This window comes from Branchiostoma belcheri, unplaced genomic scaffold (assembly GCF_001625305.1).
Source record: "Branchiostoma belcheri isolate BF01 breed outbred unplaced genomic scaffold, Haploidv18h27 scaffold7, whole genome shotgun sequence".
NCBI classification, from domain to species: Eukaryota; Metazoa; Chordata; class Leptocardii; order Amphioxiformes; family Branchiostomatidae; genus Branchiostoma; species Branchiostoma belcheri.
The window spans coordinates 4,833,699-4,850,437 of NW_017804353.1; the positions used below are offsets into that span (position 1 = coordinate 4,833,699).

Here is a 16,739-nt window from a genome sequence, read left to right on the forward strand (position 1 = left end):
AACTCCCTTTCATTCCTGTCGATTTTTTTAACACATATACCTCTCTAAAAGTCATAGTTATACAGAAAATATATTTTAAATGCTGTATGTATTACATTTATATGAATTTATGATTTATTTCTTTGACAGATTTATTTTTTCTGGAATCTCTAATTGTTACCGAAAGGTGAAGCGTATAAGAAGCTACATATTTGCACCCACACCAAAATTCAAAAGGAAGGAGTGACTGCCATCAAGTGTCAGTTGTTTTGATGTTTGCTCTTTCTCCAGCTGGATAAATTGCCGTCTTAAGGACTCTTATCACCTCTAATTAACTGCCGGACACGCAAGGAAAAACCCGGGTCTACAAAGGTTTGGCGAGGACCCCCAAAAATGTCGCTGTTTTTGCTCAAGGCAAGCGTGTCAAGTTGTCAGGAGCAACGGATCTTACGTCCGACATGTTCTCGGCAAATTCCTGATTTGCAACCCTGAAGCTTCTCGTGGTTTCAAGTTTGTTTTCAAGGTGAGTCCAGTTTGTTGTTTTGTGGCATCGGTGCTATCTGACACGCTGTAAATCATTGCTGGGATTGATCCAAGCGACGTTGACGCTAGAGTCACTTGGGCTGTGATTTCAAACATGGGCGTTTGCTGAAAATTGTACTTCCTGTGCATGTAGTGGTACATAATTTTGTTACATTCAACATTGTAGAAGAATCTGAGACTCTAAAAAGCGGTAACCCGTGTAGCTCGAAAATATGAGTGTTAAGAGTTCAAAGGCAGCATCTCGATACCCTCGATAACCCACAAGGTTTTGGTTTGCCGATTCCGAGTTTCCAGTGCCGAAGCCGCCGTCACTGGGCACCAAGTGTTGACGTAACTTCGGCACTGGAGATCTAGGACGGAAGCCTCCTCACCTCTGTATACCGAGTGCTGAGAAAGGAACCCGTTACTTCGGTACTTTTGCACCCGTGTACTGGGCTGCTGAAAGATTATTTCACTCAACGCTGTCCCGTAAGTTACAATAAGTCACTGGGTGTAAAGCACAACAAGTGCAGTGTTGACAAGCCTTCTGCACTTGATAGCAATTAGTGTGGTGTAATAATTCCGGTGCCATGACAGGGCTTGATAAGAGACTAACGACATGAATATGTACATTCACACATACTTGAACTCTGTGGGTGGCCTAACAGTTCTACTAAAACATCCTATTATAATCCTAATAGTGTGGGCAGGTCTGTTAAACAACTGAGAGACTAAGGTCTTGTTTCATGTTGGCTCTATATAAATTATATTTTACCAGAACTTGCAGTTGATAATTATAATATTGGAATATAATATGTCATGCTGTCCCTTTTTCTGACACAAAGAATGTTAAAGTTAAACTTGACATGGAGGTTGAATATGTGTTACAGTTGCTGATCTCATACAAATGCTATCTAACATGAAAACTCTTGGTGCTGATCTAATCATTAGTCTCGCCTAGCTTCTAAAGCTGTTACCAATGCTGATGTCATTTTTGGTAGTTAATTTTGGTACTTCCATTATGCAAACACTTTTCAAACATTTACACGTAGGGTAAGCAATTGTAGCTCTTAATAGAGTGATACTTTCAGAGTGACTTACTAAAAGTATCGACTAACTAGAATTTATCCAAGTTTCTGAATCCTTGACTGAATATATATAATACAGGAAAGTTAAAAGTGGCAGGAAGCAGTTCTTGTGACCGGGTCACCAACGTCCTGTTGATGACACACTGGCTGTATTGTTGGACTGGGAATTTGTATTCATGGCATGTATCAAGGCAGACTTTCCAGACTGTCATTATCAATGGAAAATTATAGTTCGCTCCTTTCACCGTAAGGCTTAGGATGATTGGGGGAATATATACACTTAAGTACCTTTCTATGGTATATAGGGGATACTCAAATTCTAATCATCATAGGAAACTAAAAGATGGAGAAAACAGTACTTGGTTTATTTAGTGCTCCATAAAATATGACCTTTTTCTTTCAGTTGGGAAAATTATATTATGATCGAAAGCAGCCTCCCATCCCACCTGCATGATTTTTGTGTTGCTGTCCTGCTGGGAGGCTTGGCTAATGAATTATTAACAACTCAAGGACCAATGCCATGAACATGTGGCAAGTCTAATTCTAACAAATTTCCCCTAAAACATTTCACATTAATCATGAAGTGATGGCAATGTTACATAATATATATATATTTAGCATTTTATGGTAAATCTTTGTTTTGTAACGTTCAGTTGGTGCCAATGTCTTTAACTTTGTGCATGTGTGTGTAAACTGTTTCATCACTGTTCTGAGTCTCAAAGGAATCCTTTGTTCCAGCTTGAGTACATGTTACTGTAGTTATGCTGTATGGTGTACTGAACAGACATGACTTCCCAGTATGTACAGTACATACTGGGAAGTCATGTCTGTTTTTTCAATCCAAGTAAGTGTTTCAGCAGCTTTTCCTATGAACTATGCAGTCAGAATGGACACAAAGAAAACAGGAATAGATAATATGTTGTGGCATATATATATGGCTTATTTCCAGACACAGTGGATTGATGAATTCCAAACCTGTTTCACAGCCTAGCCAAGAGTCGCTAATATTGGCATTTGTTCAAATGAATTTTCGAAACCAAACTTTCCAACTTTACAGTATTCTAGACTGAGATACTTTATATAAAATAGCCACCTTTGCCCTGTACTTCTACATTGTCTGAAGATTGTATAGATCTATGTCGAATCCCTTGTGCCACAAGATGGGAGCTTTCCTTTGATTGCTCATGGCAGCATGTGAATAGCGGACGGTTAGGATTGCCCACTGACACGTGACATCAAGGTTAGCATTTAGCATACCTTTTGCAGCCCCAGGCTATAATATATTATTCAGCCTGGACTGAAGTCAATTGCTTAGAAGTCCTGGTAACACCCTGCATACACGTGGACATCCAACGTTCTTTTTGTCACTGCTGAATTCAAAGGATGAATGCAGCTCAGTCTGGCAAGAGGCCAAAACAACATGACCAAGGCTATAGATGAAGGGCCATCTTGTTGGAGAACTGATTGTAGCTTCTCCCTTATGTAACTTACATAGATTTCACTGTGCTGTGAGGATGGCAAGTGAGAATTCTGTGTCATGTTTTACAGACAGCGGACAGAGGACGCCCAATGTCTGCTGCTTCTGTCACACACAAGGAGCCCGGCATGTACTGGTGAAAGAAGTCTCACAGAGAGAAGCTCAGCCTCAGTCAGCGGTCATCATGGCAGAAGGACCTGTTCCCCAGCGGGGCTCGAGCCAGGCCGAGTCGCAGTCCTGGGCAGAGTGGACAGAACAGCTGCAGGCGTACGTGGCCTGGGTCAACTCGCAGTTGAAGAAGCGCGCCGGGTGTCGTATCGTGTCGGACCTGCGGAGAGACATGCAGGACGGAGTGGCGTTCGCTCAACTGGTGGAGATCCTGTCAGGTGAGTCTATTGTTGTTGGTTGGTTGTATTCTTATCTTGTGTGACTCATAGTATAGATAGGACAGAAGTAATTGTTAGGATGACAACTACCGGTACATTCATCGCAGTACCACTTTGTCAAACAAAACATGCCACAAAATTGTCGGAATACCAGTATTGGTAATAGTACATTAAGTATTTTTACAGCTTCCAGAATATATAATCAGTGTTCCTACCGCCTTTAATACATAAAGTAATCAGTATGTAAATTGAAAGGTCCAAAGATCAACAATTAGATAACTGTCCCCCCAACTGGCAAAGCTCTTTGAAATCGTTGGCTAATTAAACTTAATGAAGTCAAGAAAGGGATAATTATTTACATCGGTGGAGTGTGTCATTATACCCAAGGGCAAAGGGGTCAAGAAAGGTTAGGAGTTCAGCATGATTTTGGGTTCTATACACTTATAGTTCTGGTCAGTACTTATCACTAGTTAATCTTTAATGATGTTTGCATGTACATGTAATTTTGCATTTATTTACTCCCTTAGATTGTGAAGCAACATTGAAAAGAAAGCAGTACAACTTTTGGCTTCTATGTGAAAACTCCATCCTTAACAGGCCACAAAAGTAATTTGTCAAGTGTAATGACTCAAACTTAATGTAATACATTATGTAAGCCTGGTTCTTGATAAATGTTGCCTTTGTTCAAGTTAAGTGTCTACCCTACCAACCATGCAGTCTTCTTGACTATAACAGTGTTGCCTAGTAGCCCTTTCATCTTGCTGTAATGACCCAAAATTACTTTAGTGTGCCATGTGGGTTGCTTGGCATGTTGCAGTCTTTTGCTACTGAACAGAAACAAAGCAAAATGCTCGCACATGTCTTCATTATTTACAGTTCCCTGTGTCATGCTAAACAGTTTATAAAGCTATACGTTAACAACTATTCACCTCACAGTTACAATTATTCCTATAGGGGTCTTTGAGACACACTGACAGGTCCCACCCCCTAGGTTGCTATTGTTAGGGTCCTGTGTATCAAAATGTCAGGCGTATCAAATGAAACTGCCATCAATGGCCACGTCATGGCCGACAACTCTGCAAGGCGCAGGGAAAGGACAGCATTATGTTCATGAATGTTAGGGATTAGCCCGCTGAATGCTGAATGGGAGGCTGTGAATGCGATACCTTTTGTTTGTGGGATAGGTGTATGTCTGCTTATACATGTAAGGTATTTGTGGCTGCAAATGTGATACCTGTTGTTTGTGGGATAGCTGTGAGATTGCATGAACATTAGGGGTGGGTACCTGTTCGGCTCTTTCAGGTCCAGGTCCAGGTCCAGGTCCAGAGGATCAGGTCCAGGTCCGGACCTGTACCTGTACCTGATTCTGGACACCGGAGTATCAGTACCAAATAATTTTTGCTAAACGATCATTGCTAAATGCTTAATGTATAAGTAACCACTACAAAATTTTTTTATTTATTTTTTTTTAATTTTTTAAAATTTATTCTTTTTTTTAATTTATTTTTTATTTTATTTTATCCTATTTTAATTTTATTCTATCCTATTTTATCCGTTCTATACATTATCAAGCTTCTCCTCTTGTCCTATATGGCTAAAACCTCAGAACCGAATATATTAATACATTAAACTTCCCAACCAATCACATCGCAGGATTTTGTGCATTCGCCCCCTCTAGCGGTTTGGGCCAAATTGCAGGTCCAAATTTGGGAATCCAAGATGGCCGCCGCTCGGCACAGTTCAGAGCCGATTCCCGAACTTTCCTTGTATTTTCCTTGGTATTTTACGCGATTCAAGCAAAGAAAACAAGTTGACCACAAGAACAAAAGAGTAATACAGCCTTGGGAACCAAATGGTCCGTTTTGTTGGGTACTAATTTCTCATTTCGAGTGAAAATTTATGTGCGGCACAGTCTGACCATGTGCCAGTGATTTTCGGCTTGATCGATCCGAAGCAAACGCAACCTGTAAAGTTCTCTTTTATGATTTCTAGATGACTATTGGTAATGAAAATATGGAGAATATTGTTGCAGAATGAGAGATACGGAAACTAAGGTAAATTTCTTTTATTTTGAGGCTGGATGTTCATTTTCCTGGCAGGATTCTTGTATCTAGTGATCATCAGTAACTACAAGTTTAAATTTTTGTTCCGGTCCAAAAAACCGGTCCACTGACGTTTCGGTTTTTCGGACCGGACCGATAAAATTTTTGCGGTCCGAACCGGTCCACCTGGACCGGTACCCACCCCTAATGAACATGTCACTGTGTAAGGTATTAGGTTCCAGGAGTTGGACATATAGTTTTTGTGCTATTATTAACTGTATCTTTCGTTGTATAAAATAATGATGATATGCGAGGAAGTTGTGCATTTATGGCTTCTAATATTCATATCCTACAATTTCATCCTTATTACCCTACTGTCAAACCTGTACAAGCAAGTACCTCCACATAAGGCCCCCCAGATACTTTTCTCATTGATAAAAAAGCATTAAGAATCCTATAGCTATCTATATATCTATTCCTATCTATAGTGACCAGATTTTTTCTCCTGAGTGGTCTTCTTGGGCAGTTTTGACTGTATACTGCAAAATATTGTGAAATACACGTGCTGTAATTCCTGAATTTTTCATGGTACTTTTATGTTTGCAGTTTTCGGTAACGGTAACTTACCGATATCACTGCAGTTAACAAATAATTCGCTGAGTTTCTCATGTCTACACCTGCTGCCACTGTGAACACCCCTTTTTTCATAAATTTTTGCTACCGTGAACATAAAGTTAATCAGTTATGTTTTCTGTTCCCTCCCAGGTGAAACCCTCCCCCATGTGGACTACTCCCCCAACAGCCTGGGCACCATGAAACAGAACGTGGAGATCGTGCTCCAGTTCATGCAGACCCACCGCATCCGCATGCACCAGACCTCCGCTAAGGACATCGTGGAGGGGAACCTGAAGGCCGTGATGAGACTCATCCTGGCGTTGGCCGCGTACTTCAAACCCAGCAGCGTGAAATCCTCGTCCTCCTCGGCGCAGCAGTACTCCCGCTCGCAGCACAGGAACACGTCGGTGGCGGCGGCTGCCGGGGCTGCGGCGGCGTTGGCAGATGCGAGAAAGGACGCGGCGAGCGCAGGCAGGCAGTACCACGGCAGGAGGGAGGGGCGTTACCATGGTGATGTGGGACATCGCAGGTCGCCTGCCTCCACTCCGGACAGACAGCCGCCCAGGTGGGTGGCTTCTGATTGGAGTAGATTCTGATGTTTTGTATGCCTGGCTTGTATAAGTTGTATTATTGTCACAATACAAAACTTAAACATGTACATACAAAGGCAACAAAAATCAGCATTGCTCATCTATACCAGTAAATATGATATGAAATATGGAGATAGGTCAGTGTGTGGAAAGCCAGAGGGGCTTGGAAGACTGTTGCAATATCAAATTTTGGATCCTGCAACACGTCTAAACCATTATAATGCCTTCAGTGGTCTTAAGAACACAGGTTTTCCAAATAAAACTTCCTAACCACAGACATCATGCATCCCCGCTCTCTTATCCAATGTTGTTTTAGCCAAGTGTTTTAGCCAATGCTTCCTGACATCAAACTTTAAACATCCTTTTCCCCCCAGGTATGAAGACTTGGTCAGATCCCCTCCTGCAAGCATGTCCCCTCAATCAAGGCCCCCTACCCAAGAGCCTGATGTGCTTCCCCGGCGGGACTCATCAGACACTGCCCAGGGACTGAGCTCCGGAGACGAGGGTAGCAGAGCCTCCTGGCAGGACTTACTGGAACAGCACCTTGACTTAGAGAGCCAGATGGAGGAGGCAAAAGACACTGTTGTCAAACTGCAGCAGTTACTTCTCCAAGGGGAGGAGGAGGGGGAGGGGGTAAGGCCCCTGTTGGAGGGGGTGAACCCCGAGGAACAGGTGGTGCTCCTACAGAGCAGACTAGATCAGAGAGAAGTGGAGTGTGATCACCTGAGAAAGGATCTCTCCCGCGCAAAACAGGAGAACATAAACTTGCACGGGACGAAAGTGGGGCTCCAGTCACGCCTCACGGAACAGGACAACTCACTTCTGGAGATGAAGAACGAGCTGTTGCGGCTGGGTTTCGTCATGGAGCAGTTCGAGGCCGACAAGGCGGAGTTGCAGCGGAAGGTCGACGAAAAGAATAAGATGTTGACAGACCTGCGGAGGCAGCTGACAGAAAAGGACAGGCAGTTGGACGAACAGCAAGCCAAACTGGAGGAGGCGGAACGTAAACTAACCCAGGCAAACTCGAGTAAAGTAAAGGATAATGTCTCCAGTCCTGTGTACAATGGTGTGCCAGCCCTACCCCCTGGGGAGGAGCTACAGGTGGTACGGGAGGCATTACGAGGTTTACGCTCGTGTTTCCAAGTCAACAACCCGCAACATCACACCATAGACACACTGGAGCAGAGCATAGCGACACTCATGGAGAGACTACGCTTCCTGGAGTCCCAGAGACTCATCGCCAGCCAGAAGGAGAGCCTGGCAAACCGGATGAAACCGGCTTCACCCAAACCGCAGGACACGGCACTGTCGCCAACGTCACGACAGCGTAGCAATGGCGTGGAGAGTAACGGTACCGCGCAGGGGACCAAGATTTTGTACTTCACAGAAAAGACAGTCACTCCCTTCATGACTTCGATAAGTAAAAAGCTAGGAGACATCACCCTCAGAGACTTCAAGGAAGTGTTTGACAGACAAGGGAGCTTCAGGTTCCACTTCAAGGCACTGGACCCTGAGTTTGGGACAGTGAAGGAAGAAGTGTGCCAGGATGAGGACATCATCCCTGGATGGGAGGGTAAAATTGTAGCCTGGATAGAGGAGGTGAGGCCATGATACAGAGGGAGTAAGTGCAGTGAATGGAGCAGCTTCTCTTCTTAACAAAGTGAAAAACATTTTTTGACAATATATAAAACATTGTTGTATTCTCAAATGGACATTGAAGACTCTAGAAGTTTGTATCCAAGAAATTGATGTCAGTTGCTATAACATTTTTCAGGTTTTTATATTTGTAAAGTTGAAGACATGTTTTTACTTTGTATATTTAGCATGATTTGTGATGTAAATATTTCTTATAATTAATGATTAGATAAAGATTATGACTAAGGAAGCTGTGTTGTTTTCAGTCTTTCACGTAATCATGTCTAGCCACGGTGCTGTCAGTAATGGCAAACAATAACTCGTTACATGGAGTTACTAGTATTAAGGATCATAATGCAATTTTTGCATCCCAAAATTATATCCCAAATTCATGACATGTGTATGTCAGCTCTGAAAGAGTAAGTTTGTATACAACAATTCAAGAGTGCCAAATTGTTCTTTTGCAATGTTTTGTTCCTTTTATTACCTCTTTGTAACAGGCTACTGACTTTGAAGTTATTATATAGCCAAGTCTCATGGATGTATTATAAGTGTTTGGCTGAATGGTAAACATGTCAACTTAAGAGAGCCCCCTATCAGTTTGTTTCAAAAATACAGTTAACGTTAGCCATGAGGTGGCAAAGACACTGACATAACAATCACGTTTGTCATAAAAATCCTGAAAACTGAACTCCAATGTATTTACATTCACTGTTTACCCCAGTGTTGTGCACCATGTGTACCCATGTATAATATGTGCAGTAGGGTAAGCAATTGTGTTCTAGGTGTTCTCTCTCATTCATTTTGAAAATGTGTATCGGCATTGTGTTAATTTTGTCCATCCCAAAGTTGTATTACTGGTAGTTATTTTGATACATTGTACAGGAGTTGTCAAATCCACATGCAGTTACCAATAACTCAAACCTGTAGAAATATGCAACAGTTTAGTTATTGAAGTCTCTACAAACCCCCAACCTGTCAAAATTACTCGCATCTACTAGTATTCTTTCAGCTGACCTGCAGGCATGTTGCTTTGCACTAATCATAGAGTTTCTCTTCTACATGTATGTATATATTGAAATACAGTGGAATACATTAGGTCTTTTACAATTACAACCCCCAGGTTTGATATGGGGAAAGGATATGTTGCTGCCAAAATACTACATGTATTTCATGATCTGTACTACCTGTTGGATTTACATTGAAAATAAGTGTATGCAGAAAAACTGGCCAATAACAATTGTTCTTTTTGTATATTTTGTGAGATCACAACTGACACAAGTCAAGATTATTTTTGTAAAGAAAAGATACTGTAGTTTCAGCTGCTTGTTAACTTTCATTACAGTTGGAATAGTTCCGTCTGACAGACTTTCTGTGTACACTGCATATGTTGTCAAAATAAACACACCGCTCTCTACCTATCTCATGAAAAAGTTTGCGCTTTGAAATCTTTTGTATAGGATGTATTCCTGTAATTTCACACACTTATCCTGTATTTAGAATATGCACCATCATTTTCACGACCACAACCGATTTTGTCCCATGAAAATGATTTTTCGTATAAGGAATTTTTCTCAAACTAAGGTATATCAAGCAAGATCGGGTGTAGTAGGAGTTAAATTAATTACAGTTGACATGACTAGGTCCTGTATCATGCGTCCCTTCTCAGAAGACGCTGAGTTTGTCCATACCGTATACCGGGAACAACGGTGCATTGTAGTCACGAACCCGACTGTTCCCCGCCAGTGCCATCGGACAGGTGAGACTACCGAAGTGTACCAAACCGCGACCCGACCTTACACGACGAATGTCGAAAGTTACCCAGCCGTGAACCCTGTGTTGAGTGTTGAGCCAAATCTTTTGAGCTGCCACATACATGAGAGGTCAGGTGGTTAGGATTGGGGTTGGTATTAGAGTTAGGGTAAGGGTTAGATTTGGGATTATTGTTCAGGGCTAGGGTTAGACTTACGACTGGGGTTAGGTTAGGTTTAGTCTCCCACATCACGACCAAACCTCTCCCTCCCCTCGTCTCAAGACTCAAGTAGTACATTTTGCCGGGTGCGGACCAACTCCCCTGGTATGTTATCTATCTATTTGGCCAATTTCTACTCTTTCCAGCCACCTCACAAATCCTGGTAGAGCCTGCTTGGAAACCCCCAAGTAGTGTCGGAGTCATGTATTTGGCTTGACACCGGGTCGACCAAGCGGGAACCCCGCCCCGTGGAGCCCCGCCCACGGTCCAGGTGTTTCCCGCATCATTACGCCCCACTTCACTCTCACAAGGTCTTTGACGTGAAAGTCTGGGCTGTTTTGTGTTTTCACTCCGTGTAACCGTGACCCTTAAACCTCCCTGTGGAAAATTGACTTTGTTATTTTCGAGATGATTTATTCCATGTGTTGGGCATATGGGTACTACATTTTGTAGTATGTATGCAATCAGTCACTGCGAGTGTCACATACGAAAATCAATAGAAATTTGAATGACATAAACAAGGCGGAGGTAAAAAATATCTCTTTAAACTGTCAGCAAACCCGTACCCATGGTCATGTATACTTGTCAGTTTAATTGTTTATTTGTATAGTTTATTTACTTTACTGGTTGTTTACACCCAGGGCGACGACCTGTCCTTGGTCCTTCATGTCGGAACAACAGATACGGTGCCCAATTAAGCGATCAAAGAAAACGTCTGACAACACACAATAAAAGCCTGGTATGCAATGCAAACAATTTCATAACAGGCTTTCCAGGATACTTCAGATATTAAAAGCGGATTTACATTGGACATATTTGCGTTTTGTCGCTGCATGAACTGACTAGAACCCGCAAGGTGTCCAAGTATTGTAGCCTTCATAGCAGGCTCTTCAGGTGGTGTTTTGATATTGCCAATGACGTGATGCTTTTTATTGCTATATAGCGTGCTCTATCCGGTCAGTGTTGTAGGAAATGAAAGGCAATGAAAGCCAAACAGCAACAACCAGGAAACACGTATTGGCATATTCTACTGCATAGACGTTTCTAGTGGCCCGTCGCTTTGTTTCTGGCAGCGATTTCTTTTCGCTGGGAGGGCCGTATCGCGACTGATACAGCTACACATGTATCCCCCGATACGTAGCCTCTACCAGGCTTCAGAAGCGGCTGGAAGGAGTAGAAATTGGTCAAATTTAGATCTACCAGCGAAAAGAAACCACCGCCCTCATAGAAACAAACGCAGGTCGTTACTTTGAAAACTCTGCGCAAGTGGCTACTAAAACTAGCCTCTACCAGGCTTCAAAGCGGCTGGATTGCGAGGCAAATGTACTCTTAGCCAATTCTTCTGGCATTTTTTCTGTCTATTTGGCCAATTTCTACCTCTTTCAGCCGCTTCTGAAGTCTGATAGAGGCTATGTAAAAACCACGTGACGCCACGGAGCCTGGTGCATAGGCTACAGCATTCCGTCGTGCCTGCAGCTGTCTCCTGTGTCCGGGCGAACATGGCACTGTGTACACACGCCGTGTCCAAACAACACGTCTCAACAACCGCACCTCTACCACCCACGTGCAGCACGGCCCGACAGGTGCTGCTCAAGAAGTTCAGAGCTGTTCACGTTTGTTTGGTTAAGTCATATGACTGAGAATGTCGTCATTCCCATTTCATTTAATTCACAAACGCTGCCAAGTTTCCTACATTCTTTCTCGATCTTTCACATTTCTAGTACTTATGATTTTACAATTTATTCATAACGCCCTCTGAACTGATTACTGACAAAATTTTCCATTAATCGATATTGTTTATACGTCCAAACATTTTCTCCGATTTCTTCTAATCTTGTACAAAGTCCGTACGTTTGTTTACAACAAAGTCTGTTGTTCAAGAGGCTATCACATTTAAGCAGGCACTCTGGGGGCAAATCTTCTGCATGTAAGCATTACGGATTCGTGCGTAATCCTCCCCTGTAAACAACCATATGGTGGCTGACTTCTGTGGTGTGTTTTGGTGCACCTGTCTGGCTACTAGGAACCAGACTTTGGACTTTAAAACTTTCCGCAGGTTGCGCCATTCACAGTGATCTTTGTCCTACTTGAAATGTTGTCTGCGTTAAGCATTGGCACACAAATCAATTAAATATGGACCTTGTAACAACACTTCAAGTTGTCACTGTGATCCTTTATATAAGCTGTCTTTGTCTGGGACAAGGAAAAATGTACTTACGCTGGTTTCATGTTTGCACAATTTATGGCTTGTAAAACTGAAGTGGGAACGTTCTGTTAGTTTTATGCTGTCCCGCGTTCCCCCATGTTCTTATGAGGAAATTCGACACTTGAAAAGACGATATTATTAATCCAACATAGATTTCCAAGTAATCCAACTCTTATGTAGACAAATGTAGGCATTGAGGCACATCAAAATCGATATTTCGATGGGAAATCGCTACAAATCTTCTTTGCCGCGATCTGAAAACAACATCCGCTCAGCAAGCGGATCCATCGGCTTTGGCAAAATATTGCTCTCAGTGTTGGGGCAATGTGTACCAGATTCAACCAGTATCGGGGGAAAAAGTATCAGTGTCTAGCATAGTACTGTCTACTGTCTATACTGACTGAACCTGGTAGACATTGCCCTAGTTGTGGTTGACCTCGCGTGATATCGTTCCGAACAGACTGATATCATCCGATATGATTTCCAAATGTAGGCTAGTACTGTTCGGTATCGCTTATTTTCAAACACATATCGGGAGGGATGGTAACATTTGGACTCCTAGCCTTCCACAGGTGGTCCTCGCAACACGAAAGAAGAGCGCGTCAGTCAAAAAACATTACGATCTTCCCTCCTGATATCTGCTTGAAGATAACGTAACTGGCCCACGGCCGGATACCCTCACACTGTATTGCCAACATTGTAGGTTTACTCTGCCTGATAAAACACACCGCACGGCAGACAAGCTGCTGACGCGACCTGACATCGGACACTTCCTCATGACAAGCTACAAAATCCACATAGATTTATCTCCAAGCAGATACGGGGAGGGGGGTCGTATCGTCTTCCGACTAGAACTAGAACTGTTCCATTCTTTCTTATGCTGACGGACTACCCAGAGCTCGAGCTCTGCTTTAATACCGCACTACAATACTGACTGCTTGGTGGGGAAAAGGGGAGAATCAACGATTACCCCTTCGCACATTTGCTCGATCGAAGACAAGCTAAGACAAGCTAACCATACGGTACATGTCTGCACCTCTGGTATTTCATTGAAAGACGTATCTAGCACTGTGTCAGTATATATAGAGCTAGTGAGATGGTCCAACAATGTTACACAGAGCATAACTGCACCCCGCCATACCCCCAGACCCCCTCCCACTTCACAAACAGGCTCGAAGATCAATACGCCCTAATGGAGAAACGCTACACACAAAGGTGGTAGGTGGGCAAATGGCCTTTAATACAGTCCGTTTGAGTAATCGTCAGTTGCCGTGAGGATTGGCACATAGTCGACAATTAGGATGAATAAATCTCCAGTCGACACCTGGCAACGGATCGCGAAGACCGTGCAAAGTACGGTCTATTTTGAAGGACAACATAAACCATGACTGAATGCATATGGCTCGTACAAAGACCGCATTACAAATAAATATCTCCATTGTTTTCCTCATTGTTTACATTTTACAGAAGTCACGTACAGTTTGGTGGCCGGTCCACACGATCTGTCCTGTAGAACACTGAGTCGGCCTGGGTGAAATGAGAGACAACCCCTGTGTTCTCCAGCACGTTTGAAAAGGTAGTTTTTTCTGTGCGGCTTTTCTGAGTCGACCAAGCATAACATCGGGCTTTGCGACGAAACGCCAGCCGGCCGTCTGTTCAAGCCCGGCTTTCACAACATAACGTGCTCCTCTTTACACCACTTCAACGGACTGTCGGCCTGTCAGGGACAGGGTTTACCGCGAATAAAACGGACAAGTGGCAACAGAATCCCCGTCTGGACATTAACACACTGCCCGCGTACACACGGTCGGCATTGCCGATTTCCACGCACCGTAACAAGTCTCGAGAGGATTTACTGTAAAGGTTCTTATTGGGTTCAGCATGCTTCCATGAACCGCACACGTTGGGTTTTCTTCTCGGGCTGCGGGTGGCTTCTACACCGTAAGCGCCCTTTCAGCGACCCCCTGGCCTTTGGCATGTTCTCTTCTGTTAGTCTTGGCCCGCCAACAGGGCGCGTTCTTGAAATTTGTGGTTACTATTAAGAGATTTACTGTTTGAAGTGCGTTGGCGGGGTTCCACGCTGGGGCCGCCATTTTCCAGCCCTCCCCCTCTTGCTAGCTTGAGCTGTGACAAGCCATGTACTAGTCTATCATTAGCAGCCTTCAACGCTTCCACTGTCTTCTGCTGTTGCTCTATTATCCTGTCCTTTTCCTCTATCAGTCTGTCTTTATGCTTGAGTTTTCCTACTATGACCTTCTGCTCCTTCTGAAACTGTCCCTCCAGGAACATCAGGTTCGCCGCGATATCCCGAAGCTGCTTGTCGTTCTCCAGTTTCTGTCTGTGCAGTTTATCCTCCCCTTCCTGAAGTCGTAACTTCCAGGCAGCGATCAGCTGTTTGGTGTGCTTCTTCTGCATGTCCATCTGATGACGAACCGTCCCTTCGCTCTCCTCAGCTGCCAGGAGTTTCTCCTTGAGAGATGAGACCTCCTCTCTCAGCGACGCGACTTCGGCCTGTAACTGTACAGGTAGAGTTAGAGTTAAATCGGAGCTACTGTGACATGTACATTCCCCCATGATACGGTGTTGGGCAAAGGAGGAAAATGAAAGGAGAGCTAGCACGTCAACACGTACGAACGTAAACCCCATGGCCTCACGTTACCCCGCCGAACAAAAGGATCAGTCGGCGAAAGGCGTGTACGAGACAAACAGGCCGGTAAAGATTAATCCAGGACAAAATGTCTGTACACTTACCTGTTCCAGTGATTGAGCGGAAGCCATGTTGTTGACTGCTGCCCGGTTTGCCGTTCTAATTCTGAACTCCACTTAAAACAGACCTCCCTCAGTAATCCATGTAGATATGCTGGTCCCGAACCTGTCCGTAGTCGTCCGTGAAATTGCAGAAATCTTGGAATGAGAGTTCCGCTTGTAGGGAACAGGTTTTCTGGACGAGTGAGTGCTGCTACCGTGCGGGGACCGCTAACCGCGGCTGTCACACGTCAACCTCTGCCGCCGCCTGCGTACTACTGCGCCGCCCGGTTACGGTCCAATGACGTCAATCTGCCTGGGAAATTAAATTCCCCACCTCCACAATCGGCCCCCACGAACTGTCCACGGCACACACAGGAGACCTGAGAGTAGAAATGGGAGGCAGGAATATTTCATTGCCATGCATGTGTGACCTACCCTTGTGCGCCACAGAATGGATACCGGACCCGGACACCTGAAATGTTAGCCCGCCAAACAATACGTACTGTAAACCCAGGTCGGAGGTCAGCCAGCAGGGACTTTGGCCCAAGTTGAGTCATTCATTCCCCCGTGTCACGGTACGGTTGCGACACTTCTAAAAGCAACAGATATATTTCAGACTTCACGTTGTATCGCCTTACGACGTTTCCCCTGCGCGATGTACAACTCCGTGTACAGGTGTTTGCGTTACAGGTAGATAAACTCCGCTGATGTAACTACCGTAGCTAAGCCCGTGCCGTTAGTATGGCGTGTCGACCCGGTTTTGTTTTGCCTGCCACGATAAGGGTTTGCAAAACACCAACACACAGCGGCTAGCGGCGCCAACTATGTACCCCTCCACAGGGACTCAACATTTACCTTTACAGAAACGAGACGGAATGTTTTGAATCGCCTGGAAAAACAAGAGAGGGATAAACCACAAAACCCCACTGTGTACTTAATAACAATTGCACCCGTTAAACAAGCTGGATCGCACGGGCATGAAAAATAGCGGTACAGAGAGGAACAGACATACGAGCGCCCGAGTTTCACTAAAGGGTTGGCAGCGCGTGAAAACATTACAATCAAAAGAAAAGCAGAAGAGAGGCGGGTAAATATAAGGCACAGACGTACCGTTGGTAGTTCTGTGTACGTCACCGAGTATCAGCGACAGAGAAGCGGCAATTTTCTACAACGTTCAGTGGTTATCCTCTCACGAGTAGGGGCAGCGTACTGACCCAGGGACACACACACAGGTGGCGACATTCACACACACATACCGACGTGCCCGGCCCACCAGGTAAGACCTCCGTTCTGTAATACCCCGCAGTTGACTCCAAGGCAAATAGAGTCCTAGGAAGTCCATATATTAACAACTCAACACAATGGCATGTGTACAATCCCTTCCATTAAGTCACGGTTCCCAGAAGGGAACAGGTACATACGTACAGGTGGATTTCCGGCGCCGAGTGATGAATCGCTGTTACCCGATAAGATGACAAA

General features: G+C 44.2%; 1 protein-coding gene and 1 pseudogene across 2 annotated transcripts; one reads left to right on the top strand and one right to left on the bottom strand.

Moving 5' to 3' along the window:
- The first annotated feature begins 178 nt into the window (after positions 1-178).
- LOC109484699 (dixin-like) lies at positions 179-9,058 on the top strand. Of its 2 annotated transcripts, XM_019788049.1 has the most exons (4): positions 179-502; positions 3,138-3,452; positions 6,260-6,674; positions 7,074-9,057. In XM_019788049.1, exons 2-4 carry the CDS (start codon positions 3,251-3,253, stop codon positions 8,308-8,310), a joined length of 1,854 nt encoding a protein of 617 aa, XP_019643608.1. In that variant the 5' UTR covers positions 179-502; positions 3,138-3,250; the 3' UTR covers positions 8,311-9,057. The 2 variants fall into 2 exon arrangements, with proteins under 2 accessions (XP_019643608.1, XP_019643607.1); XM_019788048.1 differs by lacking the exon at positions 179-502 and having other exon boundaries at positions 3,104-3,452; positions 7,074-9,058.
- A 4,677-nt stretch (positions 9,059-13,735) lies between these two features.
- Positions 13,736-16,341, bottom strand: LOC109484741 (annotated as a pseudogene).
- Between the last annotated feature and the right edge of the window lie 398 nt (positions 16,342-16,739).